The sequence below is a fragment of the Rousettus aegyptiacus genome, unplaced genomic scaffold (genome assembly GCF_014176215.1).
Source record: "Rousettus aegyptiacus isolate mRouAeg1 unplaced genomic scaffold, mRouAeg1.p scaffold_m13_p_5, whole genome shotgun sequence".
Lineage (NCBI taxonomy): Eukaryota > Metazoa > Chordata > Mammalia > Chiroptera > Pteropodidae > Rousettus > Rousettus aegyptiacus.
Genome location: NW_023416308.1, coordinates 25,245,957 through 25,270,301, shown reverse-complemented (window position 1 = coordinate 25,270,301; position 24,345 = coordinate 25,245,957). Strand labels below are relative to the sequence as shown.

Below are 24,345 nucleotides of genomic sequence, written 5' to 3'. Positions count from 1 at the left end.
CAGTTTATAAAGTCTAGAACCACACCCTGGTTAACAAGTAAACAGATTACCACACCCTGGTTAACATCAAAACAAGTAAGCAGATTACAGAATTAGAAGTTGGCTGTTAGCATATCTTTGATCAGATTACCACACTCTGGTTAACAGAATCAGAAGTAAATTTTTAATGCCGGCTCACTGGAAAACTTTCCACCCTTAACAAGGTCACATTATTTTTCTTATATTATTTTACTTCCTAAACCTGGAACTCTTTCAGGGAAGTCTTGTATCTGTAGCCCACTCACTACTAAGTTTCTGTAGCACTTATATAGCATGTTTACTATTTATGTTAGTATTATTTCTAATTGTCCTATGTTAATTGTATGTTAGGTAGCAGCTTGAGAATATAAACCCTATTTATATACCTGGAGTTTTCAATGTAGGTAGGAATAAACTGTTGGTTGGGAAATAAAATTTTGGATCTCATAAACATGTAGTTGTGGATATCGTAATTGTGGATAAGTGATACAGTCTGCAATGATGAAAGCTGTTATCACTGAGGCAGAAGGTCTGAGTTCATTTGCTTCAGGTTTATTAATTGCTATAAAGGATAATGTATTATTTAAGAGAATAATATGTTTTGAATAAATATTGGTGTTTATATTTTCAGGGTTACTTATCAACTTTGTGAGAGTGAGCAGAGTCCCGTGACATTTTCCTGTCACAGTGTCTCACATGTGCTCTAAATCTGAAACCTAGGAGTTATCCTGAAAGCCTTGCATTCATTCACCTATAAAGTCCATTGCTTCTCCTTTCTTTATCCCAACTTCTTCCACTTCTCTCTGCTCCCCTTACTATAAAACTAGTCTAGGCCATTATCAGTTTCCCTGATTTCTTTAACAGCCTCCTAATGTTGTAGCCGCCAGCCCCCGAAAGACACACGGACCACCAAAACTCAGTGAGTGAGTTATAAGGAACACTCTTTATTCAGCCAGCTGGGTCTGCCAGGGGTGCACAGACCCCGAATTTAGCAGCCCCAAAATGTAGAGGTACAAGGTTTTTAAGCCCAAAATCCCATTCTTCATTCTGTCTAAACTCAAAGGTCTATCCTTCTTCTATTCATTACCTGTCAACTCACAGGTTGGGTGTGCAAGCGGGGGTACAGAAGCAGAAAGCTTATTGTTAGAATGTTATGTTCCTATGGGTGAATAGCCTATGTTCCCATGGACATAGCCAATCAGTCATTTTCCTGCAAATAATAAATTTCTAGCAGTCATTTTTCAGCCATTATACTAATTGGTCCCATTGTCTTGCCCTCTTCCAATTCACAGTATATCCAGGGCAATATTTCTGCTACAGTTCTGGCTTTTTTTTTTTTCCAGTGGTGCCACAAAATAAAATCTAGCCTTTTGTAGGACGGTCTACAAGGCTCTACAGACAAGACCCTTGCTTACCTTTCTAAACTATGCTGTTACTCTCAAGCCATAATACCGCAACTACCTGAATGCAGATGCGGAAATGTTTAACCCTTTATACAAACTGCATCTCTGTCTTAGACACACTAAAGCTCTGCTTCTTGTTCCCACTTCAGCTGGCTCCCACTTGTTCCACAAGATTTAGCTTGGGTATCTCTTTATACGAGTTTTACTCAAACCACTTGGCCAACTACATGGCCTATTCTTATATGGCCCATGAGTTAAGATTTTGTTTTTTACATATGTTAAAGATTGTAAAAAAACAAGGTAGCAGAGACCATTTGTGGCTCACACAGCACTAGACTGATAAGTTTGGTAAGAGATGCTGTGCTGTATTCAGGTCACTCAGGCAGTCATATTTTTTTGTCTTAGAAATAAGACATTTAGGTCAAGAATTTTAGGTGAACATCTAGTTTGGTTTTAAAAATAACAGCATAACAAATCAGACACTTGCAGAATCGGGCTTTAATGAATTTGAATGCAAGGCATGGGTTTCTGGGTGTATGTAGACATATCCCCATTTCACATTTGCTTTTGCTTCCATCTCTTATTCCTTTTGCACAGGAATGAGAAAATGTTTGATCTCTTGTTCAAGCAAGAACTTCCTTAATAGGAGCTATGATCTTTTTAGTTTTTTGTTTTTTTAAAAGCTGATCATCTGGATTCTGAGACTTCATGCAGTAAATATTTCCTTTCCCACCTGCCATTAGCGAGCTGTTGCCTCCTAGATACTTTCTGTAGTTAAATGATGATTTTTAATTTCTGTATCAACACAGACTGTCTTTGTTGGATTCTCCAAAATAATTCCTTCTTCCATTAGTGTGTCATTATAGTCCCTTTTGGCTTTCTTTCTTCCTCATGGAACAAATGTGGGTGCTAGATGCATCCCTTACATACAAAATACTGAATCCAGAATTGGCATTTAGGATGATGCATTAGGGGCTTATATGTGTGCATTTTCACTCTTTCTATGAAGGCACTGGTCTGCTTTAGGATAGAAGGCTTAACATTTCTCCATTCTATCACTCCTTTCGTCTTTGGTCCTATAATGTATACAATCAAACATTACATGGGTACTTTACTACAAAAGAATCAAACTTTATATAAATCTACTTCCCCCATAACCCTGTATAACTTTCACTCTGGTAAATAATTTTATCCATGGATTTCCGTCATACCTGTCCCACAGGGTACTGCAACAGAGTCGAGTCCTTGTAGCATGTGAGTCTTAATAGCTTGATAAGCCCATTGTTATTGTAGGTGGGTAACATTGAACTCATGAACCTCCCGGTCGTAGAACCACTTGATATTTTCAAATTTACAGTCATACAAGACCAGAGGAAATTCTACAGCCATACTAGAAAGAGAGATGAAAACAGTGTGGAGAAGACAGAGCAGCCATCCAGCAAATTCTTTAAAAAGAGTTGAGTTAAAAGAAGGGGGAAAACTCTATGTCAATATTAAGTAAGAGCTAAGAAAATACAACACCATCCCTAACCTTGCGCAACATTATAACTGAAAAAAGAAAATGACAACAAACTCCAGATCAGCTGGCTAGGCTTGGCCTATATGAGGGTAAATTTCAATGATAACAAGTCACTTAGAGGTGAGTTGACCTGGCTCCACCATATTGCTATGAAATTAAAACAGCTGGTGGTGTTTTCCCCAAACTTGTCAATTTTGTATAGTATGAAGTAAAAACTCAGATTTCACTGCTTAGGAGTGAATTATTGGTCTATCTGAACTCAGCCTGCTCTCTAAAGAAAAGTTGACTATTATTCCATTTCAGAAACTGAAAGATAGGAAGAACTCTAAAGTACAGTATTCAAAGTAAAGAAAATTTAATATAAATAGTTTGAATGCCCACTGTCTAACTTCAGCAGAACCTAACCATACCTCTTAACATAAATTAAGGGGAAAGGAAATGTATACATGAATGTGCCTTTATTTAAGGGACCTGGTCCAAATACCTAATTCTTGCTACTGGGATAGAAGTGTGAGAAGAAAATTCAAAGATACCACTCCCTCCTACATGTTCACAACATTCTACAGGTTAGATTAAAAGCTTCACAAAGACAGAACCAGTTACTTAGTTATTCAGACAATTGTAGACAGAGAAACATATGCTAGAATATATTTTAACATGATCTAAGGGCAATAGCCGTTTTGTTATTTTGGCTTTTGTTTGTTTTTAATTTACCTGTATTGAGGTTTCTGGGGATTTTTCTCTGTATTCAGCAGCTCATCGATAATCTCTGGCTTCTCCATTCCTTGGCCAATAAGAAAAAGGATAGCCATCATACAACGGACCTGATGATAAAGGAACGCCTGGCCAGTCACTTCAAACTGACATAACTGGAAAGGTTCTTGCCATCTCTCTTCGGCCAGGCCCTGGCCCACTAGCTGTACTTGAGCAGAAAGAATAGTCCTGTGAAAATTAATCACTCCATTGGCTACGTCCATTTTACATAAGTTCCTAAAATCGTGCGTGCCAACATACTTCTGAGCTGCACAGTTCATGGTTACAATATCTAAATCAGCACGAGGGAAGAAATAGCGGTAAGTCCGCTCAAGACAGCTGAACCGAGCACTGAAGCTAGGTTCTACAGAGGCCCAGGCCAGTACACGAATATCTGGAGGGAGCACCCGATTAAGAATGTGGGTATAACGGATTTCTTCGGCGGCACTGTTGACTTCATCTGTCGAGTTAAAATCCTCTGACTCTCTGCCTTTCGGAAAGTGAGAACGAAGGTCGAGAGAAATCACCTGTGGAATTAGAGAAAGACTGGTTTAGAGATACAAATTATCTGAAGCCTCAGTATGTACACCTAGAATATATTGGTATTGCTTGCTTGATTTGAAAACAGTAGAGTGGCCCTTACCTGTCCAAAGGCACTAACTCCTTTGTCTGTCCTCCCACACCGGTGATAGTTGGATGTCTGTCTGCTTTCTATCAGTCGAGTCTTGGTTAGAGCCTCAAACAGTTTCTCTTCAATTGTATTGTTTGTGTTTTCCTGACTGGCAAAGCCCTGGTATCCCCAGCCCAGATAGGCTATCTTTAGGGCTGCATGTCTTCGACCATGAGCACTGAAATCAAATGCACGCTTAGCTTTTCCAGCTCCTGAAGAATTCTTGCTAACATCTGAGTCCTTGGTGTTGGCCTGTTTGTTTTTAAGTCTTTGTACCTCCTGCTCCAGTTCTTGTACTCTTTTCAGTAGTTTCTCAGTCTGGATTCTGTCTATGTCATTTTCAGCCATGATAAGACAACGCCAGGAATAAATGAATCCTATGGGTCCACACTACCTAAAATGAGAGTAAAAGGACACAACCATTTCAGTGCTGAGTCCTTTGATCATGTCAGTATCTTTCCATTATGTTCAAATAGTATCTAAGATTTAATGTAATGCCTGAAGGATAGACTTTTGCTTCTGCCCAGGGATATAAGCATTAGCTTAATTATTATGTGTTGATCATCCACAGATATTAATCTTTTCCATCTTGAGTGGCTAATTCACAGGGGAAAAGGGAAGTAGCATCAAAAAATACTCAGCTAGCATTGTTAAGGTTTAAGTAGTCAGAATTTAGGGGAAATGACTATAGATTTCATATCTCTATTCTTTATTAGCAGAGATGATTAAGAGCTGATGTCATTGATATTTTTCCTCTAAAACATTTCCTCTGACTTCTCATTGTTTGTCTAATCTGTCTAGTCATAAGACTTGTTTATATGAAACGTATATGTCTACTGTGAGTTTTTACTGCTTTCCAGTATTTCAGGTAAAATTAGGTTCTTCTATGTTCTATTGTCTAATATTCAGTTCTGTCTTAAAGGTGGTACAGTAGAAGCCTGCCTGACTGAAGAAATTTGTCAGTGATCGTACTTTGTGTTGGAATTAGAACCTGGAGTCACGATTTTCCCACTTTAACCAGCTTTGATGACAGAAAGATGGTAATTAAGCATCATGATCTTTTAAGTAAAATTTACCGCATATTCTGTACCTCTAGTAGTTAGAAGAGTCAGTTTGGATAATGTAATTTAGATGTCACTGTTGAAATTCCTAGCATATTTCAAAAAACTCAGGACAGCTGTACTATATCCTTAAAATTGGGACAGTACTGGGCAATCTGTGACTGATGATTACTGCAGTAATAGATCATCGCATCTATTCTAAGGCTGACTAAGTCTAGGTAGCACATTTAATTTTTTGCCCTTTGAATTTCTCTATCTTTAATAAATTAAAAGTTTAAATTTAAAACATGAAACTATGAAAGTACTAGAAGAAAACATGGAATAACTCTCTAAAATCTTGGAGTGGGAAAGGCATTTCTAAGTAAAATCGCAGAAGCAAGTTTCTGCCAGCAAAATATAAAGTCAGAAGGTAAACAGCAAACTGGGAAGAAAAAATTGATAATGGTAAAGGACTAACTTCCTTAATATATAAGTATTTCATGAATATATAAATGGGTTTTAATATAAAGAGCAATAAGAAAAAGTCCAACAACCTGAGAGGTAAGTGAGAAAAGAACAAACATTTTATATAAAGAGGGGAAAAAAATAAATGTATGAAAAGATGTTCAATTTTACTCAGTGAAAATAAATGCTCATTTACATGTGAACCAGTTTTTACCAAACTGACTACAAGGGCTAGGAAGTTTGCTAGTACACTGCTTTGGAGAAGGGATGGAGAAACAAGCTCTATAATACACTGTCGGCACAACTTTAGAGGGCATTTAGTTACAGCTATCAAAATGAGCACACATATGCCTTTTGACCCACCTATTACATTTCTAGCAATTTAAAGTACACACATGCTTACACAATATGGAAAAATTTATTTGTTATTCATTGTAACATCCATTTTTAAACACGATAGTAAGCCTAAATTTAATCAATTGTCGACTGGTTGAAAAATTATAGTACATCCATACATTGGAATTCTATGCAACTTTAAACAAAATGAATGAAGTCTGCTAATATAGCTGGATCACCAGGATGATCTTTAAGGCTCAGAAAAGGTACATGATATGCTCCTTTGTGTTAGAAAAAAATGTACATATGAATATGAAAAATTGCTGGAGAAATTATAAGAAACTGCCTTTGGGAGGTAAACTTCATAGGACAAGAGGGAAATCTTGCTTCAAATGACCAGGTGTATGTATTTTGTCAGCTTAAAAAGACAAATGGTAGGGACACAGGAGATAAATGGTAGGCAGTAGATACCTATCTTAGATCCAGTCAGGTGGGGTATAGCTAGTTGATTTGGGTACAAAAAGTTATTTCATTGATAGGGTAGTGGGATGAACAGGTTTACTTGGCAACTGAAGATGTGTTAAAATGACTTACACATAAGACTGTGCATGCATGTTACTGCTTTTTTGTTTTTGTTTTTGTTATTGGATTAAATCACTCTTGTTGTTATAACTAAGGATTCTGAAGCCGGATTGCCTGGGTTAGAATTCCAGCTGCACTTACAAACTACATAACCTTGGGCAAAGTTATTTCACCTCTGTATGCCTCATGTAACTCATCTGTGAAAAGGAGATAATCAGAGTACCTATCCCACAGTTGTGAGAATTACATGAATTAATATAAAGCACATAGAACAATGCTAGATACAAAATGTATATTAAGCATCATGCCCCTATCATGTAGTCTCAAGCTTTTCTTATGCCATAACTAATCTATCCTGTCCTAGGAACTACTAAAGGTGGCAAGAACTACCAGGCAATAGAATATAGGATTAAGAAATGAAATTTGGATTCTGGTAAAACATGGCAGAGTGAGAGACATCCTCAGATCTCTCTCCTTGATACAACAATAAACTGAACAGCTAAAACTCAACAAAAAACACCCAAACTGCACACCAGTATGTCTGAGCATGGTATCTGTGCATAAGAGCTACCACAGGTCAGAACCCCACGTATTGGGCGGTAGACTGGGACAAATAAAGAAGCTGCCTCTTGCAGCCACAGGAGCTCCTTGCAGGAGGAGGGGGAGGGGTGATGGTGTGGCGACTTCCCTGATCAGCCCTGCCTGGAAGTGCCAAGACTTTTTTACGTAGCCAGCGGCAGGGCTCGGTCATCAGGGGAGAAAGCAGAGAAGCAAGAAGGGACAGCAGAGAAACAACAGTTGATTTTTACCAGCTCTGGTTGGAAAACCAAGGCTGAGCCGCAACTCCCAAACCCAACCTAGAGGGCCCCTCCCCCCCATACCCTCTGAGACTGATCACTGCAGAGCCCCAGGGGAATCTGAGCAAAAGCTGCGGAGACTGAAGCTACCTCTCACAGCCTCTGGAGCTCCCTGCAGGAGGAGGGGGAGAGGAGAAAGTGAAGCAGCTTCTCTGAACAGCCCTGCCTGGAAGTTCCAGGACTTTTCTATACATCTGGCAGCAGGGCTCAGTCATCGGGGCAGAAAGCAGAGAAGTGGGATGAGACTGGAGAGAAACAACAGTTGATTTCTAATGGCCCCAGTGCAAAACCAAGGCTGCGCTGCAGCCCCCAACCCCAAACCCAGAGGGCTCCTCCCCCATACCCTCCGAGACCAATAACCATGAAGGCCCAAGGGAATCTGAGCAAATGCTACCAAAACTGTTGTTAACACTGACAGGGACTGAAAGTGAGAGTAATGAGTGTGATTAAAAATCTAAAAGAAAAAAAAATGTTAGGTTTTATATAAAGCAGGGATCCAAAAGGCTTAGACACCACCTACTTGAAATAAAAAGAAAAGCACCTTCTTTGCAGCAGGCTAAAGAAAGGCCTTTAAATAATAAATCTTCTTTCTAGAAAAACAACAGAATACACTTCCATTAATGCCCAGGAGGAGAAATAGTCCATTAAACACCATGAACAACCAAGGCGACAAGGCATCTCAGAAAGAGAAAAATCTTCAGAAAATAAGGTAAATAAGAAATATGTGACTTAAAGACAGAGAATTTAGGATGGAACTTCTGAAAAAAACTCAGTGAGTTCCAAAACAAGTCATATCAACAATTTCAGAAATTGCAAAAACAGCTAGATGAGCAGAGCAAGGAGATTGAAATCCTCAAAAAGAACAGAATAGGTCTTCTGGAGAAAAAAAAAAAAACACTCCCTTCAAGAGTTGAAAAATGAAATAGCAAGCATGGGAAATAGAGTCGATTGAATGGAGGAGAAGATCAGTTATATCGAAGACAGAAATCTAGAAATAAATCAGAAGGAAGAAGAGAGAAACCGAAGAATGAAAAAGAAGTATAAGAACTAGCTGATACCATCAGGAGAGGAAACAAGAATAACGGGCATTATCAAAGGTGAGGAAAGGAGCAGGGACTAGAAAGCATTTTCAGACAAATTGTCAATAAGAAGTTCCCAAATCTAAGGAAGGAGCTGGAACTTGGAATTCAAGAATTCAAGAGAACACCTAATTATCTCAACCCAAAAAGGCCTTCACCAAGACACAGTATATTAAAATTATCAAAAATCAATGACAAAGATAGAATTCTCAGGGCAGCCAGGGAGAAGAAAATAGTACCTTATACAGGAAAACACATTAGATTATCCTCGGACTTCTCAGTGCAGACTTTACCAGCCAGAAAGGAATGGAATCAAATATTTAAACTATTGAGTGAAAGGAACTACCAGCCTAGAATAATGTATCCAGCTAAGCTCTCCTTTAGATATTAAGGAGAAATTAAGACCTTTTCAGACATACAAAAATTGAGGGAATTCTCCACTACGAGGCCCGCACTACAGGAAATTCTGGAAGGTGTCAGCTCACCTAAAACAAAATAACAAAAAAAATACAAAATTAGGAGTAAAGTAACTATCAGGCAAATAGGAGCAGAGGAGTGCAACCCTTTCTAAGAACAGGGCATCGTAAGCTTAAATAAGAAGAGAATTGCTATGGCAAGATAGTAATGAATGAACAGCATACATAGGGACAAATGAAAATAACAATGACAGAAAAGGGGAAGATTCAAAGATCCAAACTCACAAAGGGAAAAGAAGATAAGATACACGCAGAAGAAAATGAATGACTGTATATATATAACTATCTTTTTCATATTTGTAATGGTAACCACACACCATAGTCAGAACTTATGTATATAACATAAAACAAGAAGAATCTGAGGGAAGACCCACAAAAGCCAACCAAAATAAAGAAAATAGAAACTCAAGGACAAGGAAGCAATGGAAGCACTGAACTACCAGACAGCAAAAGATAAAATAGCTATAAGAAGACCTCATATTTCAATAATCACCCTAAATGTAAATGGAATGAACTCACCAATATAAAGGCACAGAGTGGCGGAATGGATCAAAAAACAAAACCAAACCATATGCTGCCTCTAGGAGACACATCTCAGCTCCAAAGACAAATATAGACTCGAAGTGAAAGGGTGGAAAACGATATTTCAAACATATGGCATTCAGGGAAAAGCAGGAGTAGCAATATTAATACCAGACGAAATAGACTTCAAATTAAAAAAGGTAAACAAAGATACTGAGGGACACTTCATAATGATAAACAGAATCATGCACCAAGAAGGCGTAACAGTTTTTAATATCTATGCTCCCAATCAGGGAGCCCCGAAATATGTAAAGCAATTACTAACAGAACTAAAGGGAGAAACAGACCAAAACACTATCGTAGTAGGGGACCTAAATCCCCCACTGTCGGATATGGACAGATCATTAAAACAGAAAATCAATAAGGAAATAACATCCTTAAACAACACATCAGACCAACTCAACATAAAGGATATATACAGAGCTTTCCATCCCAAAACAGCTGCTTATACATTCTTCTAGAGTGCATGTGGAACATTCTCAAGAATGGGACACAGAGATAGCTTCAACAAATATAAGAAGGCTAAAATCATACCAACCACATTCTCTGATCATAATACTTTGAAACTAGAGATCAACTGCAGAAATAAATGAGGAAGAACCACAAATACATGGAATTAAACAACATGCTACTGAAGAATAACTGAGTCAGAGAAGAAATAAAAAGAGATCAAGAGATACATAGAAATGAATGATAATGACAGTACAACATATAAAAACTTTTGGGACATGGCAAAAGTGGTTATGAGAAGAAAGTTCATATCATTACAGGCCTATATCCAAAAACAAGAACAAGCCCAAATAAACAACCTAACACTTTATCTTAAAAAAACTAGAAAAGGAAAAACAAATGAGGTCCAAAGTCAGCAGATGGAAATAAATAAGCAAAATTAGAGCAGAAATAAAATAAATTGAAATAAAAGAAAAACAATAGAAAAAAGAAATGCAACAAAGAGCTGGTTCTTTGAGAAGATTAATAAAATTGACAAACCGCTGCCTAGCCTCACTAAAGAAAAAAGAGAAAGGACACAAGTAAACAAAATCAGGGATGAAAGAGGGGAAATTACGACTGACATTACAGAAATATAAAGGATAATGCAAGAATATTATGAAAAAGCATGTAACAACAAATTTAATAACCTGGAAGAAATGGACCAGTACTTAGAAAAATACAATCTTCCTAGACTGAATCAAGAAGATGTGGAAAATCTAAATAGACCAATCAGCAGTATGGAAATTGAAAAAATCATCAAAAATCTACCAAAAGTAAAAGTCCAGGACCAGCTGGCTTCCCCAGTGAATTCTACCAAACATTCAAATAAGACTTAATACCTATTCTCCTCAAATTCTTCCAAATAATCAAAGAAGATGCAATACTTCCCAACTCATTTTATGAGGCCAAAATCACCCTGATACCAAAATCTGGTAAAGATAACACACAAAAAAGAAAACTATAGACCAATATCTCTCATGAACACAGATGCAAAAATCCTAAATAAGATACTAGGGAACCGAATACAACAACATATTAAAAAAATTATACACCACGATCAAATGGGCTTCATCCCAGGGACACAGGGATAGTTCAACATACACAAATCAATTAATGTGATACACCACATAAACAAATTAAAAAATAAGAATCGTATGATCATATCAATAGATGCAGAAAAAGCCTTCGACAAGATACAGCATCCATTTATGATCAAAACACTTAACAAAATCAGTATAAAAGGAAAGTACCTTAACATAATAAAGGCCATCTATGACAAACCCTCAGCCAACATTATACTTAATGGTGAAAAACTAAACACCTTCCCTCTAAGATCAGGAACAAAGCGAGGCTGTCCACTATTGCCACTGTTATTCAATATAACATTGGAGGTCTTAGTGAGTGCAATCAGACAAGAGAAAGATATAAAAGGCATCCAAATATAAAACAAAGACATCAAACTGTCACTATTTGTAGATGACATGATTCTTTATATAGAAAACCCTGAAGACTCCATAAGAACACTACTAGAAACAATAAGCAAATACAGTAAAATCTCTGGATACAAAATCAACATTCAAAAATCCATAGTGTTCCTATACTCTAATAATGAAGTGTCAGAAAAAGTGGAAAAAATAATTCCTTTTGCAATTGCAACAAAAAGAATAAAATACCTAAGAATAAATTTAACGAAACATGTGAAGGACCTATATAATAAAAACTACAAGACTCTATTAAAATATATCAAAAAGGATACAAAGAAATGGAAAGATATTCCGTGTTCTTGGATTGGAAGAATCAATATAGTTAAATGACCATATTACCTAAAGCATTATTCAGATTTAATGCAATCTCTATCAAAATCCCATTGGCATTTTTAAAGAAATAGAACAATAAACCATCCAATTTATATGGAAACACAAAAGACCCCAAATTGCCAAAGCCATCCTGAGGGAAAAAAAAATGAGGCTGGAGGCATCACTGCCCAACTTCAAATTATATTACAAAGCGACAGTAATCAAAAAGGCATGCTATGGGCCGTAAAACAGACACACATACCAGTGGAACAGAATTGAGAGTACAAAAATAAACCCATGTTTAGACAGGTAAATAATTTTCAACAAAACAGCTGAAAACATAGAGTGGAAAAAGGAAAGCCTCTTCAATAAATAGTGCAGGGAAAACTGGAAAGCCACTTGCAAAAGAATGAAACTAAACTATTGTCTATCACCACACACCAAAATTAACTCAAAATGGTTTAAGGACTGAATATAAGACCTGAAACAATAAAATGCATAGAATATAACATAGGAAAGAAACTTAAGGACCTTGGACTTAAAGAGGATTTTATAAATTTGACCTCAAAAGCAAGGGAAATAAAAGCTAAAATCAATGAATGGGACTACATCAAACTAAAAAGCTCCCGTTCAGCAAAATAAATCATCAACAAGGTAAAGAGACAACCATCTGAATGGGAAAATATATTTGCAAGCAATGCCTCCAATAAGGGCCTAATATTCAAAATATATGAAGAACTCATACAACTCAATAACAACAACAACAAAACAAACGATCCAATTAAAAAATGGGCAGAGGACCTGAACAGACACTTCCCCATAGAGGACATACAAATGGCCAACCAATATATGAAAAGATGCTCAACATCACTAGCTATTAGGGAAATGCAAATCAAAACCACAATGAGATACTATTTCATACCTTTTAGAATAGCTATAATCAACAGGACAAGTAATAACGAGGTTGGAGAGGATATAGAGAAAAAGGAACCCTTGTACACTGCTGGTGGGACTGCAAATTGGCATAGTCACTATGGAAAACAGTATGGAGGTTCCTCGGAAAACTAAGAATTGATCTACCATATGATCCAATAATCCCACTACTGGTTATTTACTCCAAAGACTTGAAAACTCATATCCGAAAAGATGTTTGCACACCAATATTCATAGCAGTATTATTCACAGTGGCCAGGACACAGAAGCAACTGAAGTGCCTATGATACATGATTGGATAAAGAAACTGTGGCACATATATGGAATGGAATATTACGCAGCCACAAGAAGAGATGAAATACTGCCATCTGTAACATAATGAATGGACCTTGAGATAGTCATGCTAAGCAAAATAACCCAGACAGAAAAAGTTGAAAATCACACTATATCACTTATATGTGGGATATAAACCTAAAAGCAACAAAGGAAGAGGAGAAACAGAGAATCCTGGACTTGGACAGTAGACTAGTGGTTACCAGAGGTGGGGGTGGGGGAAGCAAGGAGTGAGGTAGATGGGGTAAAAGGGATCAAATGTGTGGTGACAGAAAGAAATCTAACTGTGGGTGATCAACGCACAATGTAAATATATATATGTTTGACTGTTAAAATACACAACTGAAACTAGATTTCGTTAACGAGTCACTATAAAAAAAAATAAAATAAAAATTTTGAAATGCTGAAACCAAGCTTTCAGCTTAGATCTGTCTGATATCTGAGTCTATGCTCTGGCCAGGGCACTCCCTTGTTGGTCTCAGCTTAACCACATTACTGGGGAATGGCGTGGGCCTGGAAGCTTGTAGTGGTTCTGGACGCCCACTGTCTGGATGCTGCAGAGAAAGAGGTTCTTACACTGGGAAAGTTATTGTGCCTGATAACCTCTAAGTAGGCTATGTAATTTATTCTCTAGACTGAGAAACTTTGGAAGTAAAGAAGCATAATTTGGTAAGTAAGCTTGAATTAAAGTCATGAACTAACTGTTACATCTCTCCCAACCTTAGGAGTCTAGAGAGAGGCCATTATGGATTCAGAATAAATGTAATATAGTACATATATCAAGCTCTCAATTCTTGATAAACCTTCCTAACCACTTCTCCTGAAAAGTCAGAATATGTCCAAAAGATATCATTCAGGGACTATGCATGTATCATCCAGCATAACTTTACCATTTAAAAAAAATTATTACTATTATTTTTGCTGGGATCAGGAGGTCCACTGTCCACTGATGGTGGAGCGGTGGTGTAGTTTTATTTTTGCAAGCTGCTTTTATACGAGAGCATAGGATTGCTGGCTGAGATAAGATTATCCCAACCCAACCCACACACCCTGCTATAATCTTTTGCAGTTCTTTCTGCTCACAGCTATGACTGTACTCCCTGCCTCGGAGCAACGTCGCATTGTTCCCCAATGAGTTCCTACTTTCCCATTCTTAGGAGGGTTCCTTGAGGTGAGGCAACCCTTGGTTTACTTCCAGAGGTTAGATTGCAAGGACCTTGTCAGCTTGCAATACGCTCTACACCTCTCCCCCTTTCTTTTTATGTTCAAGCCACAGAGTATACAATGTAATTTGAAACTGTGCTACTTGTTGTTGGAGGATTCGGCTGCCAACTGAAAAGGCACAAAACAATACAAGTAAGCATACAATTCCTCCTTAAATCCAAAAAGTATATTTTAGTGTATTCGAAGGATTAAACCCTTGCAAACTATCTAATAAATCTTTAGCTAAATCTTTTGGATTGATAATAGTATCCTTTGCATTCTGTATAACTAGAATCTCCTGATGCTAATTATGCAATTCTAAACTTAAATTATTATGATGCCAAATACCTTGTAAATGCAATCACGCCTGTTGCCAATTCTATTTAGTTGATTATAGACTACATTAGTTACACATATCCCTTTATAAGCAGCATGACAGTACAAACTTGTTCTTTTTTTTCAAGAGCTTCTACTTCATTTCCTATCTGCACTACAACAGATTCTAAGGTGTTCAGCTTAACCTCTAATTTTAAATCAATATCTTCTTGTGTCTTCGTAGCCATAGAAGTATTATGAGCCAACTCATTAACAAAATTAGTATTTTGTATGCTTTGCGATAAGGCCACTGCTGCAGTTACTGCAGTAGCTATTAAGGACACAAGAGCTACTAGTCCTGCAATAACAAGTCCTATAATTCTCTTATCTCTATTAAAAGCAGTTTTCATTTCTAAATAGAGTTTGTACCCCACTATCATCATACCAAGGTTCTTCTAGTTTAGTTGGTAACATGATAAAACTTGGTCGATTTAAAACTAATAGATCTGACCCCTTATTATGGGAAACTATACAATTCGTTAAATTACATTTGGTACAAGATACATTAAGAAGTCCATTTGAAGCATTTGTTTGCAATTGTCCAATTAGAAAACCATAAGGGGCAGCAACACAGGCTCGAACCCCATAGCTATGTTTGATACTCAAATCTGCAGTATACAAATCAGATAGATTAACAAAGTCCAAAGCTGCAAGAGCTTGCCCCAAGTCCTTTTGAATGTGTCCTTTCGGGTGGTCATCAAAGAAGCTATGTACTCTCCAGGTGGGCTTCTCAGGGTTTGATCCACCCACCACAATGCCTGACTAGCCTATCAGGCAGCCAGCAAAGTCGTCAGCACCTTTAGGAAAAACACAAACGTGCCCCTGGCCCCATACTAAAAGGAGATCAGGGTCATGTCATTCATTAGTTAATGGATCTTTCCAACAAACTACTGCTTGTAGATTCCCCGAAGACTTTGTCATTTAAAAGGATAATTATCCTCCTGTTCTACCTGATGTAGAGACTTTACCAAATGGCTTTTAAGAAGCTTTACAAAGAAGAACGGATGGAGGAAAACCAGCCAGAAATCTGGGGCTGTATATTCATCTGGGAGGTGATCATGGACTTTGCATAGCTTGAACTTACGACATCTTTAAATGATTCATGCGTAATAGCAGATATAGAAGCAGAACTATTTCAGTCAATCACCATCTCAATTTTATTTTTATAATTAGACAGCTGTCACACACTTTCTAGTACAGCCACATTCCATACATCTTTCAAAGCAGGCTCATGTGTTGAAAGCAACCTAGATAGAACAGGGACATCGTGCTCAAAGAATTCCACAGTAAAGGATCCACCACAGTGCTTTCTTTATGAACCACCATCAGGGGTTCCGTGGAGCATGCATTCCCACCGGAAGATCTGACCGGATCATTATTTTCAGTTTTTCGCTCTCTTTTCCTAGGTTCCAATGTGATAACACATGCCTTTCCAATATCACATTACATATTATGTATTTTCATTATTATTACATTCTTTAAGTTTGCATAGAACAGCCTATCGGTAAAATAATTCTACAAAAGAACAAAGTTGTTCTCTGGCAGCTTCAATAATTTATTTATGTCCTATTCTCTTCATTTTACTCTTTCCTCATCCCCTTTTCTTACACAATTGTGATGGGTAACTGTAAGCAGTCCTGGAATTCCACAAATCTGAACATAAAGGTAATCCTGGATTACTCAGCAAAGTTACTCAGTTTGGGGACTGGGCAAAAATTGAATTTTTTATTCATGCATGACAGAGGCCTCCACTGTACATGATCATTGTCTTCCGAAGGAAGAGAAGGGGAGCTCTCATGCATGATAGTTTTGCTTTCAGTGTGGGATGCAGCCTGATTCCTGGCCCATTCAGCCCCTAGTTGCTTTCTGGGCTCGATGATCATCATATACTCATTCATTTGTTCCATTCTTCTTTGTTTAACTGGAAATATTTACAGAGTTCTCACCCTGACCAAGCACTGTGCCAAGTGCTTCTGGCTTACTGGTGAACATGACAGTCAATGTCTCTGTCATAAACAAGGCATCAAGATGGAGAAGGAGAAAGAGAAAAGAGGGACTCTTCCTCCAGAAAACCCTGGAACATTATCTCTAGCACCCAATCTTCACATTGGGATTTTGCTCCAGGATCTTTCTCCTTCCCTTGACTAGGTCTCCAAGCATAAATACTTTGGCAAAGTCTGGGCTATTTTTACTAAACATTTGAGTGAAATCAGGACACCATAGGCTGGTAATGTTAGAGATACTGGAATTGAGGTATTCCTCTGATCAGAAAGAAAAAGATTTTTAAAAATCAGAAAAAATCACTTGCTTTTTTAGGGGTCTAAAGAATAAGAGTAATATAGCAGGAATAGTTTCATATCTTTTAAATAGGTTAGTTCACTATACTTCTTTTGTTACTTTGTTCTTTGGTTAGTGTTTGCTATATATTTGATGTGCTTTATGATGTATGATATAGCCTAATGAAGTTATATGTGATAGCAGAGTGGATACTGGTTTAGATAAAATACTAAAGAAATGTTTGCTATTGTGACTACCTTTACCGTTGTCAACCCTAATCCAGTATTGAGAAGACCTTGATCCTAACTGTGAACATAAACATGAGGGGTAGGGGGAAGAGAAGCAAAAGGCCCAGACTGCACCTATAATAAAAGCATCCAGGGCCCCGAGGCAGGGTGTCAGCCCAGCTTGTGGACTGGTTTGGGCCATAGACCTGGGTGGAAGTGGTCATAGGGGTGCTGGACCCAGAGGATTTTAGCACAGCCCTGTCCGCATTGCAGCCCCAGTTCTTGAGCCTGAGGTAGTGGGATGTCTGGAGAGTAAAGGTCCTGACTCTCGAGGGCCCCAGCTGATCTGGTCAAGCGTCAGTCCCCACTCGTCAGGAGGCAGCCTCCACAGAACAGGAAGGGGCACCTAAGACATCCCCTGTCCTCAGAAGTATCCAGGGGGCTTGGCTCTTTGGGAACATTTCCTGGCCTCAGTGGCAGTGAAACACCCACTGGCAAACCTGTAACAGGAAACTTCTGCCCACAGCCCAGGATTAGCTCATCCAAATCTCCAGCCCTCTGTCAACCACATGCTAGAGCAGCCTGTCCTAGCCCTTCCTGGGTGCTCTGCTGCCCTGCTCCAGCTTCCTCTGCATCTCCCTGCCATCCCAGACTGAGATGGACAAGCTCCTGCTCCTGCTCCTGCTGCTGGGAGTCTTCCCTTTTGTGTTCTTCCATGGAGTGGGTGAGGACCTGGGTCAGCTGGGCAGGGGTGAGGACATGGACGGATGGGGAGCAGTTGCAGGATGATCTTACCAGCTTGGGATGGAACAAGGTCAAGAATGAAGTTCTGGGATGAGCCAACCAGCAAGAGTTTGGGGTCTCTCTCTGTGGTCCCACTCTGACTACTACCAGGGAAAGGATTCAGGTCCTTTCCCAAGTTCAGAGTGGGGTCAGTCACTTCCAAGGGGCAGAATGAGACTGTGGGCCCTTCTCAATTTAGGGCTTTGGGGCTGGCTGGGGTGACCCTAAGAAGCAGAGCCAACGGTTACTCAAGACTTTTTATAAAGAAGCAGCCAAGGGGCAGTGCTCTAGGAGGAAGAAGTAATTGGATGGCTTATTTTAAACCATTATTTTCACAGTACTCCTTTCACTTAGATCTGTGTGTCCTTTGAATACCTCTGGTGCTTTGCTAGGAAATCTTTGGAGACTAAAGTCTGCCTCCTCACCTTCAAGCTGTGTAGTCTTTATGCCCTATCCATTTCCCCAGAGATGCTGGCCCAGGGTGACTGTACATAGATGCCCTCATTGTGTTCTGTGCATGGCTCAACGGCTAAGGGGAAATGACTGATTTACTGAACCTCCCGAGGTCTGAGAACATGTGAGCTCAGAGCTGGCATGAGGGAGATTTCAGCCAGGCTCCTAGGGTCCGAAATGAAGGAGACACGATTTCTTATTGTTGTTTAGGTTCAAGTTGGAAATTTCACTTGCTTAGTTAGAATACACACCTTTTCACCTTATCTCTCACCAGTATCTCTCATATCACTCTCAGGTAACATCTCATATTCTTGTTCGAAGTTATTTTTTTAAAGCTTTAATGAGATGTAATTCACATACCATACAATTCATGTATATATAGTGTACACACAGTTGTTTATCCCTAATGGATTTTGAGATCCTCATGTCGAAGACCTCATTTCCTTAGTACCCAATGGAAGTAATCTAATGGAGATATTTCCATACCCAAATTATGAGTGAGGGAAGAATTTAGAGTGATGCTTCGTCCCTAGACTCCTGGGTCCTAATGTGTCTTATCACACTGTGGTTTCAGCCTATTTAACCCTGGACTGAGCTTTTACGTCTGCCTCTCTGCAGCTCCTGCCACAACGTGCATGGTCTGTAAGATATTTAAGAAGGGCAAATGTATGCAAGGCAATGGCAACTGCACTGTGGAGCAAGGCCCTGGTTGCAGAACCACGGATATGTACTTTTTCAATGAAAGAGGTAATGTTGTTGAGCCAGGCTCTACTGCCTTGCACAGGCCCCTGACTTCGGACACTGTGCAGGGGCTCTCCAGTCTAATGGAGCCCTTGCTGGGAGGTGGATGTGTCTGTAGTCTGGAAACCAGGCTTGGAGTAGTTGGGGAAGGTGCTCCTACTTGAGCCCCATATATTGTTCTGTGGCACTGAGGATGAATTCCTTCTCTTCTAGATGGGTGGAGCTACAACCACACTCAATTAGACTGCTCTAATCAGTGTAAGGCTTGGAAGTTGGTTCGTGGAGGCCTGAAGATTTCGAGCTTTTGCTGTAAAGGTCAAGATTTCTGCAATAAGTATCATGGAAAATCACTGCACTGGAAATCTCACTAACTGCTACGTCCTCTGTCAGTGGTGAGGTCGCTCGCCCTCTCCTGTCCCTGGCATCTCTGGCCCTGTCTCCTTCCACATGTCCTCCCGAAGAGCTGGCAGTGCCCTCCTGTCTCCTCCACATTTCTCTCTTCTCTTTTTTCTTGGTCACTGGCTCCTTCCTCGTGACACCAAATACTCTCAGTTCACCCTTGTGTCAGGTCTCTGCTTCCTGCACGCCTGCAAATCAGCCCTCCTCATTTTGCATGCCATGATTCCTCATGATCACCACATTCCTCTGGCTGAGTGGCTGCCTGCTTTCTAATCTCACCAATTCATAAACAACAGGAAGGTGCCAAGGAAATGGATGGGTTTCATTTTATACATTAAGAGCTTAAGGGGTCAGTGGAAAACTCAGGAAAATGTGTCCAACTGGCAGATGAGCAGAGAGGTCTCCAAGTCCAAGAAGACCCAAAGACATGAGGAAAATAATGGGCTCATCAGTTTTAGATGCTATGTGCATACTAAGAAGCTCCTGAAAGCTTACATTATGAGACTTAAGAAACCAGTTGTCCAATGCGAAGAGACGGGATGGATGAATCATAAACACTAGAGATCATGAAATTAAAAAGTGAGTGAAGGCCTCTCTCTAAAAAGATTCATGGGTGATGGTTATAGAAGTAGTTGAGGAAGGAGGATGGAAGGGTGTCAATGTCTGTTTTCTGTGAAAGGTTCCAGGTTATTGATAGCACAGTTTCAATGGAGAAGTGGTACAGAAGCACATCACAGTGGGTTGAGGAATGAATGGACTATGGCAGGAGGAAGTAGTGAGTATGGGCAACTCTTTCAAGATATTTGGGAAGAATTGGGAAAGTGAAATAGTACCTTTTTTAAGAACAGTGAGTTTAATATTTCTTGACACAGAAAGATTTAATTTTTCTCCATGTTTCACAGTTGTTTAATGTAAAAACTTTCTTGTTAAAACTGTAGCGATGCATATTTCCACATCTTTTTCATCTTCTACATATAATAGTTTCTTCTCTTTTTGTCCACTTCTTTTTCTTTTTTCTCTCCATCTCTTTCCTTAGCCCTTTCTTTCTTTTATTTTCTTGTTTGCTATGGGAAAATGGAGATTACGCTTTGTATTTTTTATTACTTATTGACTATTTCCCATTCACATTTAAAATGAGCTAAAAGGAACATTTTATGTTTCTCTTGGAAAAACTAAAAAATTAATTATATTCATTTTCTGTTCCTTTATTTAGGTTAAAATTTTTCATAGTCATTAGAAAAGTCTTCTGAAAATTGACTCTTAAGAATATCAAATTTAAATATTTTTCATAGATTTCACCTCTGAATTTGAGCTGAGATAGGAGATAAAATAAAGGTTGGATTAACCATTGTGAAGCATAGTGTAAGCCAGTGGCTATTTATTAAATGATAAAATGTCAAAACCCCATCAAAATCAAGCCAATAAAATCCAATTCAAATATTCCATTATATATTACGCTGGGTGTACTTATGTCTGATATCACCAGAGAAAACTATAGATGTGTCATGGTGACAGGCAAAACCAATGAGAGGACTTTGTATTATAAAATGCATTTTATTACCTCACACTTATTAGGATTTGTAATATAAAAAGGAACCAGAATACAAAAGTGTTGGCGAGGATGTGGGGACCGAAATGCATGGTCATTGTAGATAGAAATGTCAATGGTGCAACCAACGGCACGATGGTTCTTCAAAACGTTGAGTATAGAATCACCTTGAATCTAGAAATTCAAGTTATAGATATATAGACAAAGATTTGAAAGCAAGGTAGCAAGGTGATGTTTGCAGACCCATGGTCATAGCAGCATTATTTATGATACTAAAATGTGGAAGTGACCGAGTGGCCGCCAACCAGTGAATGGGTAAATTATACACACACACACACACACACACACACACACACACACACACACACATACATGTAAGAAATATTATCAGCCCTGCAGCAACCTGGATGAAACTTGAGAACATTATGTTGAGTGAAACAAGATTGTTTCCAAAATACAAATACTGTATAATTCCACATATATAAGAGTCCTCAGGAGTAGAATTCAAAGAAACTGAAAATAGAATGTTGGTTGCCAGGTGCTTGGGAGAGGGGGAAATGGGAGTTGTTATTTAATGGGTATAGAGCTTTAGTTTTGCAAGATGAAGAATTTCTAGAGATTCGTTTTTCACAACAATGAGAATATACTTAACACTACTGAAGTGTGCACTTAGAAATGATTAAGATGGTAAATTTTATTGACGTGTTTTTATCACAATTAAAAATTTGAAAAGCCAAAAAGGAAATTAAAAAATCCACTTTTATTTCTCTCAATAAATATGAAAATTAAGGCAAAAGAAAAACCAAAATAACTTCGTCCTTTTATTACTCCCTTCCCACTTCACTAATGGCCAATGGAAAATCTGTGGACATTGCAGAAAATGTGCGAAATACAAATATATTAACAAAGAAAATTAAAAACATCTTAAACAGGGCAGCACTTAGTGACTTTCTCTGTAGAACACAGTGTAAAAACGGGGACAAAAAATGGGGACAAGGAATAATCTAGCAAACAGTTTCACAGCCAGGAGATCGAGGTTAATGTCATCAATGACAAGGCAGGTTGATATTATATACCCATAACCCAGGTCTAACCATAATAAAACATCAGAAAAACCCATATAGAAGGACATTCTCCAAAATACCTGTCTCTTACTCCTCAAGGCAATTGAACGTCATAAAAACCAGGGAGTGTCCGAGAATCTGTCACAGCCCAAAGGAGGTAAGGAGACGTGATGTGTAACTGAAACGTGAAATCCAGAAAATTCATTAGGCATGAAGTTAATGAAATCTGAATACAACACAGAGTTTAGTTAAAATTAATTCATCAATTATTTAAGAGACTGGGAGTTGTTATTTAATGGGTACACCATACACAAAAATTAACTCAAGAGGGATTGAAGACTTGAATGTAAGACTTGAAACCATAAAATTTCTAGCGGTCGTGACTAAACAACACTGTGAATGCACTTGATGTCACTAAATTATACATTTAAAAGTGGTTAAAATGGTAAATTTTGGCATTTATTTTTTCCACAATTTAAAAAATAACTGGCATCGTCTTGGTTTTTCTTATTGCAACATAGAATCTGCTTTGATTTAGGACTTAAATTAGAATATGATAATGAATTAAAACATAGTTATTTACTCTTCGGCAGTTTCTACCTGCCAGTCACTATGTACAGTGGTACGTTTCATCATTGAGTCTTCACTAGAGCCATGTGAAGAAGCTTTTATCAGTCCAGTTTGCAGAGAAGAAAATGGAGGCTCAAAAAGCTTAGAGAATATTATAAAAGTCATGTTGCTAAGTGCTAAGCTGCAATTAGAGCCCAGGTCCATCTGGGTCTGAAGCCTGTGCCCTATTCTCCTACTTCTGATTTTCTTGTGGCTGGATCATTCCACATCATCTGCTGGGACCACGGGCAGAACCAGGCAAGGAGTCCATGGAGCTGAGGCAGCCATATGAGTAGAGATCACTGGATTGTAAACTTTTATCTTGGTTCAGCTCATCCCAGTGATATAATTGTGTGACATTGGTTACTTGATTTCACCTAAGTTTCAGATTCCTCATCTGTGAATAGAACTACCATACAAATTACAGGACATAAATCTGCCTAGCAAGTAGAAAGAGGAGCAACAGTTTCCATTCATTGAGGTACAACTGTGTTCCAGCCTCTGTGTCAGTGAGTTCATTACATATTTCATCTCTTTTCATCATCACATTGTAAAGTACAGAAGATACTTAGAATCATAGCAGTTAAGTGTCCGCACAGAGTCTTGCAGCCAGCAAGGGTCAGAGCCCTGCCACCTACCTGGGTCTGTTTGAGCCAAAGCTGTGCTCTCCACTGAGTCTCCTATTCAGTAGACCACACATTCAAGAGGACAGAGGGCTGAGTTAGATAGGGAAAAGCTTGACAGCAGAGTTCTAGGCAGAATGGGGAAAGGAGACCTGGGCACAGTTGAGAGTCCAGGGCCATTGGATGGAAGAAGATGAAGGCGATGAGAGCTAAAACTGGACCACAGTTACAATGGTGAGGCTGTGGATCCTCCGGGAACCCTCCCAGTGCACCCTTTTCTTGGCAGAGCACAGAGGTGTAGAGTGCAGGTAGACGCCTCTGAGACTCCATCCCAGCTCTGCCACTCACCTGCTCTGCACATTCTACAGTGTTAATTAATCTCTCTGACCCACAATTGCTTCATCTGTAAAGAGAGAGATAATAATCTCACTGCATTGGAGGGTGGATAAAATGCTGCGTAAAACATTCAACTCAGTGCTTGGCATACAGGTAATAAGAAACAGCAAACACCTGTGCTTCATATGTCCCTAAAAGCTATAGACTCACCTAATCGTCATATCAGTGGTGGAAAGTAGGAGGTGGCTATGGTACAGGAAAGCTAAGTCTTTGCCCAGGGTCATCAGGGATGATAAAATGGAGTGGTGGCATTCAAATTCAGGAACTCTGGCAATCACCATTAGAGTACGTGTCTTTTAGTACTTAATCATG

General features: G+C 38.8%; 1 protein-coding gene across 1 annotated transcript; it reads right to left on the bottom strand.

Annotated features, from left to right (window-relative positions):
- Positions 1–3,635: 3,635 nt before the first annotated feature.
- On the bottom strand, positions 3,636–4,900 carry LOC107498926 (tRNA pseudouridine(38/39) synthase-like). The gene is made up of 2 exons (XM_016122618.2): positions 4,337–4,900; positions 3,636–4,220 (listed from the first exon to the last, which is right to left on the bottom strand). Exons 1-2 carry the CDS (start codon positions 4,709–4,711, stop codon positions 3,651–3,653), a joined length of 945 nt encoding a protein of 314 aa, XP_015978104.2. The 5' UTR covers positions 4,712–4,900; the 3' UTR covers positions 3,636–3,650.
- Between the last annotated feature and the right edge of the window lie 19,445 nt (positions 4,901–24,345).